General features: G+C 35.9%; 3 protein-coding genes across 4 annotated transcripts; all 3 read right to left on the bottom strand.

The window, feature by feature from the left end:
• Positions 1-16: 16 nt before the first annotated feature.
• iqcc (IQ motif containing C) lies at positions 17-1,722 on the bottom strand. Of its 2 annotated transcripts, none has more exons than XM_051917546.1 (5): positions 1,584-1,722; positions 1,110-1,253; positions 568-868; positions 351-472; positions 17-275 (listed from the first exon to the last, which is right to left on the bottom strand). In XM_051917546.1, exons 1-5 carry the CDS (start codon positions 1,623-1,625, stop codon positions 192-194), a joined length of 693 nt encoding a protein of 230 aa, XP_051773506.1. In that variant the 5' UTR covers positions 1,626-1,722; the 3' UTR covers positions 17-191. The 2 variants fall into 2 exon arrangements, with proteins under 2 accessions (XP_051773506.1, XP_051773507.1); XM_051917547.1 differs by having other exon boundaries at positions 17-247.
• Positions 1,723-2,216: 494 nt separating this feature from the next.
• On the bottom strand, positions 2,217-10,576 carry ccdc28b (coiled-coil domain containing 28B). The gene is made up of 6 exons (XM_051917548.1): positions 10,385-10,576; positions 7,484-7,736; positions 7,195-7,367; positions 6,823-6,977; positions 4,223-4,245; positions 2,217-3,827 (listed from the first exon to the last, which is right to left on the bottom strand). Exons 2-6 carry the CDS (start codon positions 7,717-7,719, stop codon positions 3,773-3,775), a joined length of 642 nt encoding a protein of 213 aa, XP_051773508.1. The 5' UTR covers positions 7,720-7,736; positions 10,385-10,576; the 3' UTR covers positions 2,217-3,772.
• A 585-nt stretch (positions 10,577-11,161) lies between these two features.
• Positions 11,162-20,183, bottom strand: tmem39b (transmembrane protein 39B). Its single transcript, XM_051917520.1, has 9 exons — positions 19,808-20,183; positions 17,633-17,809; positions 17,315-17,534; positions 17,122-17,205; positions 16,867-17,021; positions 14,291-14,633; positions 12,403-12,590; positions 11,729-11,849; positions 11,162-11,538 (listed from the first exon to the last, which is right to left on the bottom strand). Exons 2-9 carry the CDS (start codon positions 17,761-17,763, stop codon positions 11,305-11,307), a joined length of 1,476 nt encoding a protein of 491 aa, XP_051773480.1. The 5' UTR covers positions 17,764-17,809; positions 19,808-20,183; the 3' UTR covers positions 11,162-11,304.
• Between the last annotated feature and the right edge of the window lie 445 nt (positions 20,184-20,628).

Genomic DNA, 20,628 nt, shown 5'->3' with positions numbered 1-20,628 from the left:
AAATCCCATCTCAATACTATGTGCAAGTTATATTTATTTCTCAAATGTCATTTGTACAAAAATAGAAACTCTTCTTTAACAGACACATTTATGGACAAAACAAACTTATAAATAAACATGATTTACAACCATTCTGTGCTGTAAATGCTACAAAGAAATGAGAAAAACATCTCTCATAACGTTGATCCGCTTCAAAACTGGTCCGGTATCAGTGTGACACATTCATTCTCTGTTTGAGGGTGAGATACTGCAAAGGAGCAGAGCAGATCAATTTTCTACCATTTTTTTTGTTATATATATATATATATATATATAAAACATTAATGTTAAAAATGATAAACTTCTCTCACTTTCTTTCTGCTACTGATGGCTTGCTGGATCCACAGCAGCTCCATGGCCAAAGTGCTCCGCTGCTGCTTCAGAGAGTCAGGAGTGTGTGCCGTGTCTTTCAAAACTGAATGCAAACCTGGTCCTGCCAAAAACAAAAAAACAAACACGTAAAGTCCAGCCTGTTTTTTTATAATCTTTATATCCTTTTTTAAAATGAGAAATCTCTTGTCATAGCACCTGTCTGAAATAAGCTGCTGTGGCTAACATCTGAATTCACAGCACTGCAAAATGTAATAGGATCATCTGTCAGGTTTCGTTCAACCACGTTCTCTCCGGTCTTTTCTACAATACCGTCCACAGGTGTGGAAGTGTCTCTGCTGGCCGTTTCAGGAGCTTCGTCTCTCTCTGGTATGTGGATTTCAGACTGTGGGAGAGATTTCTCACTGTCCTCATCCTCTATCTTCTGTTCTCTCTCGGAATCAACCTGACAGTCATGGCACTGAAATCTGGAGCGTTCGTACTGCAGCAGTAGACTTTCCTATAGATTACATCACACACATTAAAATCTATCATTATGCAACATTAGCTAATATTGATACTGACATGCATCGAATCAAGCAATCAATCAATCAATCATCAGATGATGCGTTCAATAGTTAAAATTACACAAACAAGAAGATCTGAAAATCAAAGTAATAACGAAACTTTATGGCACAACTTATGTTGTTTTTAAACAGTAGTAGACAGTGAGAGAAATGAGTAATGACAGAGAAGCTCACAGTGTCAGTAAAGTGAGGTTTGGGAATGATGTTTCCTCTCCACTGCAGGTGATCCAATCCTCCATCAATCTCTCGCACGACGTCCTCAAACTGAGTCTGAACCAAACTCAGACCTTGCCTCATCACATAACCGCGACACTGAGCCTGGACAACACGACACACAATTTTAGCTTTACTTTCCTTATACTAAAACGCTCATGTTCATTTATAAAGCACAAACTACAGAAGTTTTGAGAACTTAATTTGTAATCTAATACAGTTTTTTTTAAAAAAAGTATTGATTGTAAAAAAGAACAGACAAGAGTCAGCACTGAGAAAAAAAGGACATCTGCTCCAAAAATGTAGATAAACAAATGAAAATAATAATGTAAACAAAAATGAACTTGCCTAGTTACTTACCCGACATACGGTTAAACAAATTATTAATAAAATACATTTACATTACCTTTAGAAACTGAATTAAAATAATATTACCTGAAATTGAGTTAATATCAGAATCAATTTCTGTTCGTTCATAGCGCCGCTGTGTTTGAACGGCTGATTGTGTTTTTCTTCCCCTACAGACACACCGAGGATCGGATTCGATTGCAGCTCACGACCGCCATCCGCTGTTTGGAAGATGTTTTGGTAATGGGGTCATTCCTGTTGTGCAGTAATTTTATTTACCCATGACCCCAACATATATAGGTTTTAATATATTGGATAAAATGTTGAATTTAAATGTATTTTCTTAAGCCTAATTTAGTGAAAATAGAGGTGAATTTAAAAAACACTACTTTGGTTTGAGCATGTTGCCATTTTGCCACATTTCATGCTTCTAAACTTCTAATATGAAAAACTAGCAAACTATAAAGGAATAATTAAAATGCTTCACACAAAATTGCATTACTTGTGGCTTTTGCAATCCTTTTAATTAACAAAAGATAGTCCCTAATGATATATTTGTGCATGCTTTTACTGTAACATTTGTTAAAAAACAATAAATACATTTCATAAAAAAAGTCATAATATAATTCCCCCCCCCCCCCCCCCCCCAACTATTTTTAATAAATCAAATTGCTCCTATTACTTGATGACCCATAATTGCAAAAGTAAGTCCAAAGTGAGTAAGTTGTTGCATTAAGTTTTATTCCTTAAAGCACACAAATAGAAAATAGTTTATAAGCATTGATAAACAAAAGACATGGACAAAAAGCAAAGCACACAGATATTTTCTCTTTGAAATAATTGAAATTCACAGAAAGAATACAAATGTGATTTTTAAATGATGCTTTCAAATGCTTTAGACTGAGGGAAGAGAAAACAGCCTGTACATGCTGATGCAGGATCAGATCCTGTCATGAATCAATCTGATATAAATTTAAACAGACGTCCCTCAACGCAACAGTACTGATTCTCTATCGAAATAGTTGGAGGTAGGCATAGCGGAGGTCAGCTGTGAAGCGAAGTTACTGCATTATGAAATATATATATATGTATAAACATCAAACTGGTGCAGATCTTTTACTTTTCCCTAAACCTGTCCATTTGTTGTGCTGATGTTTTAGTGAAACTGGTGTAAAATAGGAAGGGGATTGTTGTTAGTGAGGTTGTATTATGGACTATGTAACATTTTTTGCAGCAGTTTTGATCTACATCCACTGTAGATCTTTATTAGATGTTACTGTACTGCTTTTGTGCTTTGGGGTAAAGACTGCATATCTACAAGTTTCAAATACAGTCATTTGCTCCATAAAGAAATGGAATTTTCGAGTCAACTTGTCTCTAACTTTTTTAGAACCTGAAATTTGAAATGGCTGATTCCATTGTTTTCAGTTTAGTTTATACGAAGATAACACACACACAAATACTGTACATTTCCATCAGTGTCATATAGAATAACAAACAACTACTAGCATAATTGTTCCTATATCAACACAGCTATTAAATCTCTAGTTTACAAACATGGCATATAACATATTATTTTAAATAATTGTACTTCAATTTTAATGTACAAGCATCTACAAAAAGGTCCAGTTCCATCATTTGAAAAGTCCCATGAAGACCTTACGGTAAAACAATCAATGTAATCTAGACACTGAGAAGAGGCACTAAGATCAATGATCTCAAGCAGTCCTGAGTGAGTTTATAGCTACTCCACAGCCATTTACAACATCATTCCAGAGAACACTGACCAACTACTGAATGAAAATCAATTGTGTGTTGTGCTGATTGACTGATTATGTAAATGTTAACCTTCTCCTTCACTTCTGTCATTGCTGATCTGATAATTCTAGATCTCAGGTTTTTGAAGTCTGCTCTTGTTTAACTAAGTCATCCTTTACCAGTGATGAATGAACCTGTGGAATCAACTCATTCAAACCCTACAGTAAGTACAGTTACTATTTATCCCAATTTAAACACTTAAAACACTAACAAAAATGGCTTTCAGGCTCAAAATAACTGAAACTGTTCAAGACAAAAAATATTTTGTTTTTTTTTCAATGTCAATAATTTAATTCACATGGAGAATGTGCTTTGATGCTGCTGCAGTCACTTAGCATTGCGTTAGCCACGGATCACGGTGATGGCGCTCATTGAACCTGCAGTTGAGTTGTAGCCATGGCAACTTGGGCTTTGATCTGCACAGTGATTTGATGGTCGGCTGGGTTTGGTTTCCTGCTTCAGGTGTTCGAGGTCTTGGGTAAGTCTTGATTTTCTGCCAGGTGGAGTTTCTGTCTGGTTAAATTGCATTAAGGAGATATGCAGTCCTAATGTTCATCTAATGAACAAACTCTGGAGGTCCTATTACATATAAAAATACTGATTCCAGTATTCTTTAAATGCATGTATCCATTTGGCTTCCATTAGGACACAACTGATCTGAGATGTTTTGAGAAACACAATCCCTGCTTTTGTTGGAACTAAAACTAAGTGCTTAGCTGAGAACACTGAGAGCTTTCAGTCTAACACAAACCCTCTCTGGACAAACACAAATGCTGGAAAAACACAATGTAACATTTTCACAAAATATGTTATTTGACCAGAGTTGATTAAGATTAAAAGTCAATTAACATTGCATTTTATTACTCTTGCAACGTACAACACATACAAACCATAGTGTGAAAGGATACATTGAGCTGCTCAATTCTTCCAGCTATAAGAGGAGAAAAAAACAGAGATGAATTCAAAAAATCAATATAATTGCTGCTGCTTTAAAAAGACCAATCTATAATGGTTGAGCTGACAGAATCAGTAGAGCAGAAGACTTCAAACAATAACAAAATCCTGATGGGTTCTTTTGTTTAGCCTGTATGTTGACAAAAACGGAGCTGATTTGTGAAATACATGCTGTCCTTGTTCAGAAATTACAAACTGCACTGCAAAAAAGCTTTTCTTCTTTACACCGTGCCCTAAAAGTATAGTAATTTAATAAATCCTAAATATTTTATTTTTGCTTGTTATAAACATCTTCAAGATTATGTGAATTATTGGACATCAAATTGATTATAAATGGGTGAATCTCACAAACATTTCCAAGTCATATTTTACCTTAAAATCAAAAATCATATATGCCATAAAAATAAATATTTTTAGGACCATTACATTTTTTGCTCTGTGGCATTATTATCAATATTATTAATATTTTTTTGCCTCCTAATTTTCATTAACACAATAATAGATACATGAATAAATAACTATTGTATTAATTTAACATTGTAATTAATATATATGTATTATTTAAATAGTAAAATACATCTTGGTAGTATTTGTTGTGCTGCCTTTAAATATTGCTGATTTAAAAAATAATACATTAAAAAAGACTGTAGTACAGTAATAAGAATCAATAATGAGAATTATAGACAAATTTATAAGTAAAACATTGCATTATGGAGAATGTGCTTAATGAAAATATTAAGTCTTAAAGGGTTAATTCACCCAAAACATTTTTTGTCATCGTTTACTCACCTTCATGTCGTTCCAAACCCGTAAGACTTTCGTATATCATTGAAACACTAATGAGGATCTTTTTGATGAAATCTGAGAGATTTCCATCCCTCCATTGACAGCTACGCAACTGACACTTTGACACTTCAAAAAGTTCATGAAGAGATTGTAAAACTAATCCATAAGAATCGAGCGTTTAGTATAAATTTTCCGAAGAGACACGATTGCTTTATAAGATTTATAAGATCATAAGAACAGAATTGAATTTAGGTTTTTATTCACATATAAACATTTATCAACTCACACATCAGTTTTGGTAAATGGAAATTCAAGCATGTTTGCTTAATGTGTGCAAGGACCAATGAGATTCATTCTCGTGTGTTACGCAGCATGTTTGAGCTTCCGGAAGAGGTTTGTTCTCATGCGTCAAGCAGGTTCGGCTGAGCTTCTGTTTAAGTTTGCTGATTAATGTTTATATATGATTAAAAAACTAAATTAAATCTGTTCATCATAGAAAGCAATTGAGTCTCTTCAAAAAAATTGGACTAAACTGCTCAATTCATATGGGTTAGTTTTATGATCTCTTTATGAAATTTTTGAAGCGACAAAATGTCACTTGTGTAGACTGTCAAAGGAGGGACAGAAATCTCTCAGATTTCATTAAAATATCTTCATTTGTGTTTCGAAGATGAACGTAAGCCTTACGGGTTTGAACGACATGAGGGTGAGTAACTGATTACAATTTTTGAGTGAACTAACCCTTTAATAGTCTGAAAACAAGCTTAATGACAAAAAAGTGAGGTAAAAAGTAACCTGAACTATAATATTCAGTCATATACACTCTGTTATACTGAGTGAACCACCGATAATGAAACAGTTCACACATACTCTGTCACACTCTGGGCTCTCTACCACATACCACTGAGCTGACAGCTAGAAGGGAAATACTATCAATAGTAACTGTCCAGCCCTTCACAGGCTGATGAAAGAATTCAGTCAGACAGCGACACTTGGATTTGGATAATAATACAAGATTCAGCCACGGGCCTGTATTGAGATACAGGGTATTATTGTGTCCAGTCTTTGAGTATTTGTGTGTGAGAGACGCTCAGAATGCTTGAATAGTGGAGAGAGAACAAGTAGACTTGTGTTCCATCTCCATTAGATCCAGATTCCACTAATGTGTGTGTCTACTGTAAGGTACAAATATAAATGTGTGTGTGAAAGGAGAACGAATGTCTGTGGTTTAAGGTTGGTTCAGTGTGAATGCATAAGATTAATATTGTGATTAGAATTAAAAAAAAGTTCCGGGTTTGTTGTGCTTGTCTTTATGGCTGCACAATTTGGCCAAATATGTTGTGATTTTATATCAATATAATAGACTTGAAAATAATAATGATAATAATGATAATAATAATAATCATCATTATTATAATATTATATTATAATTACTACTAAGCTTCTCTTTTGTTGACAACAGTCGTTTTTTGGGGGGGAAGATGGTTGGTGCATGTGGCGTTCCTAAATGCAGGTTATACGTGACCCAAACTCACAGCAGATGCAGAAATGAGTTCGCATGGAGCAGAATTTACTGAAAAGACACTGAAAACACTGAATCTTGAGCTGTTCACATGTAAAAGAACTTCACTCTGAAACACGCAGCACATATTTTCATTTCATTCAAATGATAATCGCTCTAGGCCATATAACAATTTCGGTTTTATTTCGATTAATCGTGCAGCCCTACAAGAGTTACATGATAAAATGAGATGAAAGAATGTCTCACATTAGAAAGCAGGTGTTCTAGATTGCGGTCCGAAGCGTTTTTTCTCTGGTCTTCAGACAGCTCCTCCACATGACTGTCCAGACTGAAATGTAGCCGAGCCAGACGTTCCTGCATCTCCCTCACATGCTCTAGTTGCTCAAAGGAGCACACCTTACCTGCAAACACAGCGTGTTATACACATAGAAACTGAGACAATACCTTACTAGATTCATAAAACAAATCTGAATCAACTCACTGATGAATTAGGTGGTGTAAATGTGCCACCCTTACACACCTTTGCATTCCTCAAAAATGTCCCAACAATTAAGACATTTAATTAGAGCCCAAACTATTAAAGCTTCTGAATAAAACCCTAGCGCACATGTGTCATACCAAAAGCCTGTAGTTTTCCAGAGTGAAAGTCGTTGAGCAGGTTGAGCAGTCCTCCCTCCATCTCTCTCACATCAGAGACGTCAGTGAGGAATGAGTGCTGGAGCGGCGAGGAGGACTGGGATACACGACTGGGTCCGGCAGGCTGAGGAGCTCTGGGCTTCTCTCTGTGTGGCCTGTATCGGTACAAATAGAACCAGAATCACTACTAGACTCTACTTTTAAATGTCAATTAAAAACACAAAGATCAAACTATCAGAGATATGTTGCTTAGGAGCACACACGCACAAACCTTGTGTTTTTAGGGGGAACCACAGGAACGGCAAGAACTTCTTTAGATGGACCCATTGCCCCCACCGATCTCTTGTACTTTCCCCTGGGTTTGGGGGAGGGGGGCTGGGGCAGACCCAACGAGAATGTGGCGCTCTTACTCGCCGGGAGAACGGAGAGCTTTCGAGGGTTGATTGGTGGAGGAGGGGGCTGGGGCAGGGACACTTTGGGACTCCTTTTCTTCCTCTTGTCCTCCATGAGGGCAGTGGCACTTTCTAAGAGACATAGACAAGAGCTTTCAGCCACTGAAACAACATGATCTGATCCTGCACTCTTAAAAATAATGGTTCCAAAAGGGTCTTTTTTGCAGTGATGCAATAGACCCAGCTAACATAAAATATGTTCTAAGAACGTTTTTCTAATGTTCCCATTATGTTATGAAAACATTAAGGGAACATTCCATATTATGGGAACATTAATTTTGAATGTTCTTTGAAACAATTAGTAACATTTAAAAATGTAAGATGAACGTCCAACTAAAACATTTCAGAAAAAAATGTTTCATGAATAATGTATAGATAATGTTTTTGTGCTAACGCTTTGAGAACGTTATTAATGACTAGATAACTTTGAAGAAATGTTCTATTAATGTTACTGGAAAAACATTTGTTTATAACTTTGTGAGAACCTTACCAGAACATTCCCTGTTAGATGGGAAAGAACCATTTTTGGTTCACCAAATTACCTCTCAGTGAACAGTTCTTAAAGGAACCATTTTTTTCTTAATGTGAAAACATTTTAATAATCTGAAGAACCCTTAAAGAACCTTTGCAGTGGAAAGTTCCATGGATGTTAAAGGTTCTTCATAGAACCATAGATGCCAATAAAGAACCTTTATTTAACATGATGTTAAAAAGGTAAAGGTAGAGTGGGTAATTTCTTTTTTAGAGTCACTGAATGGAATTGCAAAAATATTGTTATATGAAACTGTTACCTGAACACTGCCATCATTGTAAAGCATTAGCAATCTACTTTCATGGGAAAAGTTACTTGTTCAGACTTCAGACTCTGTCTGCTTTGTTTTGGGTGGGAAGGTAAACAGGAGCATTACATAATAAAAAGGGCCCCTACAGAGATAGTTTAAATAATGTGGGGGGCCCAAATTTGAAGGTTTGTCACATGCCCTGAGAGTCCTGTTGGTATCACAATTTCAGCTTTGAAGCGAACCGATTTCAATCATTACAGCATGTCGGTAAGAGCCTGTGCAAAACATTCATAGGTTAGGCAGCAATTATTAATGTCTGACCTTGAGCTGCTAACAGATGGAATGGAAAATTCAATGTTTTGTGTGACCGCATGAAGCCAATTAACAATATCAGAGGTAACATGCTTGATAAATGTCACTGGTAAATGTATCTGTCAAGACATACTTCTAATCATCCTAACTTTGTGGGGTTGTTTCAACCTCCACCAAAACTTTATAGGTTCTTATGGATGAAGTTAGCCCCTCTGGTTTATTTATTCTTCTGTTCTGTTTCTCAACCCTGTGTAAAGAAATACCTTGTTATCAAGCTGTGCTGCAGTGTCGAAATATTTTTAGACACTTCAGATCTCTCTGGGACTCTCCAGTACCTGCTGTCCATCCGCCAATGATTTAAGTCTACCATCAGGGTTTTTTTTATTGCTGTAATATATATATATATATATATATATATATATATATATATATATTCATACCTATATATATATAAAAAAATTCTCTGAAACTGCAACTACTTGGGTCAGGTATCTTGCACTCTGGCATCAATTCAACTATCTTTATCTAAACGTAACATGGCAGCTATAAGAAGATCACTGTCCTTTTAGAAAAATTAAAAATATACGCAATATTTTGCATTAAACTGTAGGCCTATTATTTAAATCCTAAACCTAATAGGGGAAAAAGCAATTGATTTCTGTGCAATTTATATGTTCCTGCCAACCCTTAATTCCATAATGGTAGATTTTAAATAACTTAATTTAAATTAATAAATTAGATTCTTTAAAAAAAATTATATATAATAAATAGGCATGTAACAATACCCTCATGTCACGATTCGATACATATCACGATACGATATTATTCCGATACTCCAAGACATGGTAAAAGGTACTGTTGATTAAAATGCTAAATTTGGTATTACATTGGAAATAGGCTTAGACTTGGTGCTGATAACCCAATGCACAGAACAATTCTGCCACCAGAATAAAAATATTCATGATTCTGAAGCTGAAAATACAGAATTATTTTAGACAAATATGCTTGCACTCTGTAACTGACTAGATATATTTAAAATAATGTAGGTCACTTTTTACTGGTAACATAAGACATTAGGCATTATCAGGACCCACAAATATTCCCCCATTGCATTATTATACATTATATTCAACATTATTTATTGTAGTTTCGTGTAGTACTGAGAAACTCTGTAAACTTGAATTTTCATTTTGGGTGAGCTACACAATACATATTGTCACTATACACGATACATATTGTTGCATTTTTGTATTGCGATATATTGTTACACCCCTATAAATGAATGATGAATACGTGAATTGTACATACTTGTATATTACAGATTATATATTATAATAGTTATTCAGGTGAAGGATTATTCATTGCCAGTGAGCATTAAACAATCTGGGTCAAAATCTAAATTTTAATGAATGCACTTTATTTTACATTGCGTCTTCTTCACGCAAGACAATTTTTTCTTTGCAATTTTAGAATTTTAGCTTATGACTTGATATTTATCAATGCAAGATCTAATGCATTTCTCATTTGGGGAAGAGGTTTTACACAAAATGTAAAGGATTTGCACAGGATGCCCCATAAGGCGCGATGCGCACATCGTCATATGGCTAAACAAAACGATTTACTCACCGGCTGGCGGATAAGGATGGGGCTCTTTGAGCTTTCCAACGCAAATTTAAGGCCCCGGTGTTGGTTTTTCCATCCCAATAACGTATGATTTATACGCGGTCCGTTTTAAAACCCGATATCAAGTGCGTGCTGCTTCCAGCGGGAGCTCTCCTACTTCCCGACCGCGATTCTGCGACTCGTACTATGGTGAAGCTTGGTTATTAATATTCATGAGATGCGCTTTCGCTATTGGAAGGTATCAAAGAAGCGTCCCGACTAACTAATTAATATTCAAGAGCCGAGCCTCAACAATGGGTATGCGTATAAGCAACGTCAAAATAACAAAATTACTATTCATGAGCTAAACCTTCGCCATACTAGGAAAGTGGTCACAATAAGATGCGAGCTAAGCTCCCGGTTAAAGACACAGAGCCTCACACTAACCATTAAAACCTCAACCACACAGCTGGCTATTTATAAAACGTGTTTTAATAAGCCATTATACCACAAAAAGCTCTTTAATTAATGTCTGTATTAGTCAACCCTTGACCGATATCTGTAGCCATTGAGACATGTTTATCGCCATCTAAAGGAGATTGTGGTAGAGTAACGATAAAAAAAAAAAAAAAAAATACCTGAGAAATATTACGATGATAAAACGAGTGCTTACTTGATTTCAAAGGATATTTGTTTCAAAATAAAGAAAATATTTGAATTCTAGTAACAGATTTGTGTCTGATTATGTCAGATGATTATGTAAAAAGTGGTGCATTAATAAAAAACTTCAGAGAAACAAACTTAGTACAAAAATATGATTCCTTTTTATTTCATGGCAAGTCAGAACATAAACAGACCAAAAAAAATGCACTTGTAGAAAAAATAAACAGCTCTCATGCACGTTTTCTGCTCATCTGTGATGACTGACAATAATTTATGCTTGTCTAACTGACTTTCTGATTAGAGGCACTGGCTGAATACGAATATGCTTTTCCCAGAACTATTCTGTCTCTGAGCAGTTTAAAAAAGGCATAATAATTACTGAATAATATTAGAGCTAATGATATTGTCTGATGCCATTTCTCTGAACACATCAATGAATATAGCTGGTAGAATATCATTGCACCTTCCAGGATTATGAGAATATTCAATATTCGAAGTGGTTTGTTGAAGAAAAACTGTTAGGAGAGAGGAAAACAAAAGGGGGAAGAGTGGTTATTGCAATATTATTCCCACGAAGAATACATAATGCATTCTTTGTAATAATATTTCTATTAATATCTACATTCATTCTGATGAGTAAGCAAACTTGTTCTGCAAAAAACAAAGCACTTTCTGTTTCAGAGTTCAGCTACAGTTTATACTTACATAGAAACGATAATGTGAGACATCTGAGGGAACTGCTACGTTATAATGGCCCATGGCCTTATAAACATTTTTACTGTGTTTGACCAAAACTCCCTGTGGCCACATGTACTCTTCTGTCCATCTGTAGAAAAAACAAACACACAAAAAAAAAAAAGCAAAAGAAAGAGATTTGAGTCTACAAACAAAAGCAAAAACAATGTCACAAAGCTTTTTAGCACAATTTAAAAATATTATATGGAGAAAAAAAAAACATTTCAATGAGAAAATGTTAATTTAGGAAAACAGAAAAGGGTCAAACAATTCTACAGTTATGGTCAAATCTATAAGTAACAAAAATAGCAAGGTTTTTTTTAAATTCATTTAATGTGCTATAAATAAATCTGTTGTTGATGGCAACACCCAAGATCAAATGAACATGTTGAAACATGCAATACAATGCATCCATTCTTATAAGGGTAAGTGCACATGAGACTGTGTACATAAACTGAGCATTTCACTAAAATTAGGCTCTTTCTTTAAAAGCATTTGAAATGATTCAGCACCTGCTGTACTGAGATTTTAGCACTAAAAATTATTTTTATCAAAATCCAGAAAAGATACACACAAAAAACTCTAGCACAGCCTAAACTTTTGACATTTCTATGACCCCAGCAGTGTCCCCAGGTCAGACGTACATGTGTTGGAGGACGTTTGAGCAGAGAGAGGGGTCCACCTTCTGCCAGCAGCCCAGATGCGCGGCAGCTTTGTGAAGCAGGTCGCAGTAACGGGGAGGCAGTAGGTGCCGCATCAGAATGACAGAAGTACTGACCGACACCAGGATGAACAGCTCACAGGACCAGCGTTTATCTACATACTGTGTGCTCTATACAAACAGAGAAAAATGGGGATGGGGATTTTTTTCAAATGTGTAGGAATGTAAAACAATTCACTTAAACTCTTCAGGCTAAAAGAGTTAGTTCACCCAAAAATGAAAATTTCTTTCATTAAGCACTCACACTTAATGTTGTCCCAAACCCGTAAGACCTTTGCTTATCTTCGGAACACAAATTAAGATATTTTTGATGAAATCCAAGGGTTTCTCATCCACACATAGGCAGCAATAAAGTCATTATTTTTGTTTTGTTTTTGCACACAAAAAGTATTCTCGTTGCTTCATAACATTAAGGTTAAACCACTGTAGTCATGTTGACTATTTTGACGATGTCTTTACTACCTTTCCTCAAAAGGTGCAATGACGTTGCTGCCTATGTGTGGATCAGAAACCCTCAGATTTCATCAAAAACATCTTAATTTGTGTTCCAAAGATGAATGAAGGTCTTACGGTGTTAGTTCACCCTTTTAAGTGTTAGTTCACCCAAAAATGAAAATTCTGTCATCATTTACTCACCCTCAAGTTGTTCCAAACCTGAATGAATTTATTTCTTCTGTTAAACACAAAGGAAGATATTTTGAAGAATGTTGGTAACCAAAAAGTTGATGGGATGCCATTATCTTCCAACTGTTTAGTTATCCATATTCTTTAAAATATCTTCCTTTGTGTTCAGCAGAAGAAAGACAGTCATACAGGTTTGGAGTGACAAAATGTGCTGTGCCGGGTATTACCGAGTAACACAAACCTGTAATATTCCTTTATGTATTTAAATATCAAATGCTTAATTTTGATGCACATTACCAAAGAACATTCATTCAAAAGTGTCTGTAAGATCTTTTTTTAAATAAATAAATACTTTTATTTAGCAATGACACAAACAAAATGATAGCAAATCAATAATGTTACAAAAGATATCCATTTCAAACGAATGCTGTTCTTTTGAATTTTCTTTTCATCAAATCCTGGAAAAAAACATTAGCTCCATAAAAACATTAATCAGTACAACAGTTTTCAACATTGATGATAATAAGAAATATTTCTTGAGTGCCAAATCAGCATATTAGAATGATTTCTGAAGGATCATGTGACACTGAAGGCTGGAGTAATGATGCTGAAAATTCAGCTTTGCCATCACAGGAATAAATTGTATTTTAAAATATATTAAATCCAAAAACAGTTATTTTAAATTGTATTAATATTTCACAATATTACTGTTTTAACTGTATTTTTTATCAAATAAATGCAGCCTTGTTGAGCAATAGAGACTTATTTCAAAAACAGTAAAACATCTTACTGCCCCAAACTTTTGGATTGTATAGCATTACAAGCTAAGCAAGCTAATATAATTGCCATCTATTTTATTACTCATTATTTCGAAGCGGCTTGCATTGAAAAATGTTTCTTCAAAGAACATGTTGTCAACAGAACCCATGATGCTAAAACCAAAGTTTTGCATTGAGGGCAAATAAAAAAGCCATAAAACTAATACCTGGAAATATTATTTGCATGTGTTGGTTTAAATGGGAAGAATGATTTTTTTTTCCCTTTAGGACAATCTGATCTAAACATAATTATTACATATGAACCACCTGTATTCCTCATCAACAAAACTTGTTCTCTCAGTCCACACATTGTATGTGTTTATGCATATTCGTGCGAGTGTACAAAAGACCAGCTGTCGATGCACTCACCTTGACGAACCAAACAGGTACGAACGCTACGTAGTAGGCACTTAGCATGGAGCTAACCAACACCTCCTTCATCCTCCAGTTGAAGTCCATCTTCAGGTACTCCACTTCTTTGCGGATGAGGTCAGGAGAGAGACAGCAGGCGTGGGTGGGCATGGGCTGAACACTGTACAGCTGACTGGTGTGCTGTTTCCATGTTTCCTTCAGGACGGACAGATAGTCTCGTCCCCCACGTCCCAAAGCAGCTCCGCCCACCTCTTTAGGACTCATGCCGCTTAACGGGGACATGGATCCAGCCCTGCGGAAATCACAGCTGAGTCGGAAGAAAGGGATGTACATTCCAAACCTGAGGGGGAAAGATAGAGAAGAGTGTTGAAATATTAAAATATCATAAATGGATATCTATGACTGTAAATTCTGACTGTTTATGACTAAACATTTATGACTCTGCAAGTTACTACGTTGCTTACTGAACAACCTATCACTGCCTAGTAACCAGCCAAAATACCCTAATTATTCAGTCATCTATAGAAGTCTATCCATCCATCCAAAGATATTTGGTATTGTGAAGTACCAACACTAAAAATATCAAAACTGAAAAAAATAAATTATACATTTGACTAGTCGACCATCATGAGTATCATGTATGCATTTTGAAAGCAGTAAGGGTGCTGACACATTATCAAACTTTTGTGAGGAAAAAAAAGGTCCATTATCCATTACCCATCTATTGTTCAACTATCGATCTGTCTGTCAAACTATTTAACCATTTATCAATCTCTGTCAATCCATCCATGAATCCATCCATCCATCCAAATTTGTGTGACCAACTAGATGTGAAATGCGCATGGGGAAATCCTTAACCTTTGCAAGTAATTCAAGACTGCATGGATTCTTAAAGAAATTACTGGATTTCGCCTGCAAAACTTTGTGACAGCATCTTAAAGAATTAGTTCCCCTGAAACTGATGAAAATTCTGTCATTTATTACTCACCCTCATGTTGTTCCAAACCCATAAGACCTTAGTTTATCTTCAGAAGACAAATTAAGATATTTTGATGAAATCCGAGAGCTGTCTGACCCCTCCTTAGGCAGCAATTTTAATTACCACTTTCAAGGCCCAGAAAGGTACTAAATACATCGTTAAAACAGTCGACGTGACTACAGTAGTTTAACCTTAATTTTATGAAGTGGCGAGAATACTTTTTGTGCGCAAAAACAAAACAAAAATAATGACTTTATTTAACAATTTCTTCTCTTCTGTGTCATACTCTTACGCTGTTTACGTTGTAGACACAGTGCAGCACTTCCAGGTTCTACGTCAGAATGCCGGCTCAGTATTGGTCGACGCTGCACACGTGAGCAGCACAATGCGATGCTGATGCTGGAGCCGGCCAATAATGAGCCGACGTTCTGACGTAGAACCTGGAAGCGTTGCACTGTGTCTACAACATAAACAGCTTAGGAGTATGACACAGAAGAGAAGAAATTGTTGAATAAAGTTAGGGTTCACCCAAAAATGAAATTTCTGTCATTAATTACTCACCCTCATGTCGTTCCACACCCGTAAGACCTTCGTTCATCTTCGGAACACAAATTAAGATATTTTTGTTGAAATCCAATGGCTCAGTGAGGCCTCTATTGCCAGCAATGACATTTCCTCTCTTAAGATCCATTAACGTACTAAAAACATATTTAAATCAGTTCATGTGAGTACAGTGGTTCAATATTAATATTATAAAGCGACGAGAATATTTTTGGTGCGCCGAAAAAAAACAAATTACGACTTATATAGTGATGGCCGATTTCAAAACACTGCTTCAGGAAGCTTCGGAGCATTATGAATCAGCGTGTCAAATCATGATTCGGAACGCGTGTCAAACCGTCAAACTGCTGAAATCACGTGACTTTGGCGCTCCGAACCGCTGATTCAATACGCTGATTCGATATGCTGATTCATAACGCTCTGAAGCTTCATGAAGCAGTGTTTTGAAAACGGCCATCACTATATAAGTCGTTATTTTGTTTTTTTGGGCCACCAAAAATATTCTCGTCACTTCATAATAATAATATTGAACCACTGTACTCACATGAACTGATTTAAATATGTTTTTGTACATTAATGGATCTTGAGAGAGGAAATGTCATTGCTGGCTATGCAGGCCTCACTGAGCCATCGGATTTCAACAAAAATATCTTAATTTGTGTTCCGAAGATTAACGAAGGTCTTACGGGTGTGGAACGGCATGAGGGTGAGTAATAAATGACATTATTTTCATTTTTGGGTGAACTAACCCTTTAAGGTTGAACCACTGCAGTCACGTCGACGGTTTAACAAAGTCTTTAGTACCTTTCTGGGTCTTGAAAGTGGTAATTAAATTGCTGTCTATGGACGAGTCAGATACCTCTCGCATTTCATCAAAAATATCTTAATTTGTGTTCCAAAGATAAATGAAGGTCTTACGGCTGTGGGTTGACATGAGGGTGAGTAATAAATGACAGAAATTTCATTTTTGGGTGAACTAACCCTTAATAATACATTAGAATCAATAGCAGTGGATGTACAGATTATTACTCACGGATAGCAGAGGAAGAGCAGGCTAAGTACGGAATATGTCTTGAAGAGATAAATGAGTGAACGACACAAACTCCATCCTGCAAGAGTCAGGACGGCAAAACGAGCCGTCACCAGGAAGACAGAGTGCGGGAAGGACAACTTCCCACTTTGTGATGCCTTTGGAGCAAAGAAAGAAGGGAAAAAGTATGATAAACTACTAGTTCATTTTTTAAAGCTATTAAAATGACATACAGAGATAAAAGATAATGCACATTACCTCTTTTACAATGGCAGCAATTAGCCTGCGTGCCAGAACTATGATGGTGAACACCAGCATATTATAGTCAATAAGGTGGAAGTTCTGAGAAAAAAAAAAAAAAGGAAATTCATTTTGTGAAAAAAAAAGAAAAAAAAAAAAAGGATTGAATGCTTCTGTAGAGTTTCATTTTAAGCCTTGAGACGTGACTCACCAGAGAGGTGTGTGAAGGTGGGTGTGAAGGTGGGTACCACCACACGGTTTTGTAGATGTTGACGTAATGCACAAACAGAGCTGTAAGATGGCACACAAACAGATGGAGCTCAAACAGGACATTTCGGTCCATGGACAGTTCAGGAATCTTACAGTGCTTCAGTGGCACCACCGTCTGAGTGGCCAACGGAGGGCTGGACATTCCCGTTCCGGAGCCATTCCTGATGACCACACAGATTTGAAATCGGTAGGTTACATAGGAGGCGAATGTTACCATAGCAACAGAACATTAGTTTATCATGTGTAGCATTATCCTCACCTGGTCCGTGACCTCACACCCGTCACAGGTGAGCTGGTGGAATGGTTGCCATTGCCAACGGAGCCTGTCTCACTGCTCAGCGGAGAACGACAATATGTCGTTCTATTCGCTCCTCTTCTTCCTCCTGCCATTCCAGATCCGCCCTTCCCCTGTCTCAATTGGTTACACTTTAGAAACCTGCAGGAAATCAAATCACAACAATAAGCTCCAAACACACTAAGACTGTGTTGTGACAAAAAAAACGAGGTCAGATATACACTAAATCATATCATATAATCGATCACTCTATGCTAAGATTTAATGTTTTGAAATAAGTCTCTAAAGCCCATAGGCTGCATTTATTTGATCAAAAATACAAATGCAAAATACTATTACAACTTAAAATATCTTTTTATTTTTTTATTTTAAAATGTAATTTATTCCTGTGATGGCAAAGCTGAATTTTCAGCATCATTATTCCAGTCTTCAGTGTCACATGATCCTTCAGAAATCATTCTAATTTGCTGATTTGCTGCTCAAGAAATATTATTGTCAATGTTGAAAACAGTTGTGCTGCTTTACTGATTTTTGTGGAAAACGTGATACCTTTTTTCAGGATGCTTTGATGAACACAAAATTAATTTATTTGAAAACAATAATCTTTGTAACATTTTAAATGTCTTAACTGTCACTTTTGATCAATATCATGCATCCTTGCTTAATAAAAGTATTATTTTTAAAAAAAAAAAACATTTTAAAAATTGTACTAAGCCCAGACTATTCCTCTTTACAAGTAATTTAATGCTTATTACAGATAAATTATTCTATATCTTTGTTTATTGTTAATCATCACAGGAAGTTCAGAAGCTCAGATGTTTGCAATAGTACAATATTAATTTTACTATTTCTGCAGTATTCAGTATGAATTGAATGCTGTGTGTGCACAGTATGTAAATTTTCTTTTTGTGGAAGGAATATGTGGACGACCAACTACATTTGACAAATTAAAAATGCAAAAGATTTTTTTTGCTTGTACATGACATATTCAACATATCTAATGAGAACAATAAGTTTGTTAGTAATCCTGTTCAGATGCAGAGAGGATAGTGAAACACTTGCAGTGGCTACTGAATGAATTCATATACCATGGCATATTTACATGTATACTCCAAGAGTTTACAAATAAAGTCGCGTTTGGTTTGTTGTTATTCAAGCTACAGAGTGGCACAAAATGTAGTTTTACCAGGTCTGCAGGACAAAATACAGCCTGAGGGGAAAAAAGTCTTTTGGTGTGGACCAACATGCTGTATCACATTTGTGATGAAACCATGTCTGGACTAGCTTTTAAAGAAATTTGTTTGTTAGTAGATGCTGGCTAGTTCTAAAAATGTTACTGTAAGTTACCAACACCACTGGTCTTGTACTTACTGAGTGAATTGTCTAATTGTCTTTTCACAAACTCTTCCTCATACGTCTTATACTGTAACTGTAGGTTACTTTCACTTGTACAATTTTCTTTCTAGATGCATCGTAAAACCTTTTATGGCAGCAATTGTCAAACCAGTGAGAAGACGCTTGCTGTCACAAGATGTGAAAATGTGATACATGTGCCTAGACTTCATGATCTGAAGGCTTGATATTTAATGTCTAAAATACTGAATCAAAGTTATGTTTTGTAATTAAAGGGCTCATTGCATCAGCGGCCAACCAACCAACCAACCAACCAAACAAACAAATCAAATACAGACAACCATAAAGATCAGCACCACTGGTCTCATGCTCAGTACATTGACAAAGACCCACATGCATGCAGCACTATTGGCTTACCAATGCACGTGCCTCGATGAGGTCTCCCTATAGCAAGCCAAAATAATGCATTTGTGTTATGGTTACTTTTTCACACATTTTTTTCGGTTTAAAACGATAACCAATCTTTCCTGATCGCTCTTGTGTTTTGTAGCCCTGCCTTTATTGATAGCCAACTTTTGCGGAAGCGTTGCTGTTAAACATGTAGGTTGAAAGACATGTAGTTTTTTATTTCTGAAACCAAACTGCCTTAAAATGCACAAACATTTCTCAGGTCTGTTTGAGTCTTAACGCTCATAGAAATAAGTGCATGCTCGAATATAAGACTGCGGCCTAGCACTGTTGCATTGGCACAATCTAATTTCAAGAAATCGGAAAAATGTCTCTTACCACTTTAAACCGTGGAGATTAGTCCGGATAAGGCGACTGTAGGATGTAGGTGGAAACGCACTCAATACTTAGGTACAGAATGAATTATTTTGGGTCGTAAAGGGTTTGTTTTATTTCTGTCAGTAAACGAGTAGGGCTCATTCTGTTGATGTTGTACCACGCACGCGCAGAGAGCGGGGGGAGGAGGCAAGCGTGCGTGAGTGCGTGTTCAATGGAGGAGTGTGTGAGATCAAAGCACATCGTGTGGCTGCACCTCAGGCACATACATTACATTACACAGAACCGGTTTGGATAGGCTAATGCATGCAGTGTTTTCATGCATATTTATTGAACATACTTTATACTACATGAAACAGAATAGCACTGAGCCAAGCCATATCAACAGACTAACATTTTTTTTTTTTTTTTGTGAAGTGTACTTCTCTTCTTAGTTATTGCAATAAAACTATGTATAATGTCAGATTTTAAACAGTTATCATTATTTAGATATTTGTTGTATATCGTTCATAAAATCACTGATACAGTCATTCACCCATATAGTAAGTGATCTATTTTATGCAAAACAGTCATTTATATGCAAAACAGTCAACTATGCAATCACTTCAAATAGGCTCCTGTGTTCTTTCTCTTGTATTTAAAATATATATTTTTTTATTATTATTATTATAATTGTTGCTACATTCCATAAACATACACTAGGCTACTGTTCAAATGTTTAGGGTCAGTGAGTTTGTTTTATTTATTTATTTATTTATTTATTTATTTATTACAGCGTAATAGGTGCATTACCCCCACCTTCTGCTCCGGAGTGTGGAACAGAC

Source organism: Ctenopharyngodon idella, chromosome 13, assembly GCF_019924925.1.
Source record: "Ctenopharyngodon idella isolate HZGC_01 chromosome 13, HZGC01, whole genome shotgun sequence".
Taxonomy (NCBI): domain Eukaryota; kingdom Metazoa; phylum Chordata; class Actinopteri; order Cypriniformes; family Xenocyprididae; genus Ctenopharyngodon; species Ctenopharyngodon idella.
Note: the sequence above shows the minus strand (reverse complement) of the source record. Positions and strands in the feature narration are given on the sequence as shown.

Bases quoted from the DNA above. Each gene is read 5' to 3' on its own strand.
- iqcc (XM_051917546.1), bottom strand. From the start codon at position 1,625: ATGAACGAACAGAAATTGATTCTGATATTAACTCAATTTCAG. The intron at 1,254-1,583 runs GTAATATTATTT...CGTGTTGTCCAG, and splicing joins TGATATTAACTCAATTTCAG to GCTCAGTGTCGCGGTTATGT. The intron at 276-350 runs GTGAGAGAAGTT...AAAAAATGGTAG, and splicing joins CCATCAGTAGCAGAAAGAAA to AAAATTGATCTGCTCTGCTC.
- ccdc28b (XM_051917548.1), bottom strand. From the start codon at position 7,719: ATGGAGGACAAGAGGAAGAAAAGGAGTCCCAAAGTGTCCCTGCCCCAG. The intron at 7,368-7,483 runs GTTTGTGCGTGT...GTACCGATACAG, and splicing joins GTTCCCCCTAAAAACACAAG to GCCACACAGAGAGAAGCCCA. The intron at 6,978-7,194 runs GTATGACACATG...CTGTGTTTGCAG, and splicing joins TGGAAAACTACAGGCTTTTG to GTAAGGTGTGCTCCTTTGAG.
- tmem39b (XM_051917520.1), bottom strand. From the start codon at position 17,763: ATGGCAGGAGGAAGAAGAGGAGCGAATAGAACGACATATTGTCGTTCT. The intron at 17,535-17,632 runs GTGAGGATAATG...TGTGGTCATCAG, and splicing joins GGTGTGAGGTCACGGACCAG to GAATGGCTCCGGAACGGGAA. The intron at 17,022-17,121 runs GTAATGTGCATT...TTTGCTCCAAAG, and splicing joins TTGCTGCCATTGTAAAAGAG to GCATCACAAAGTGGGAAGTT.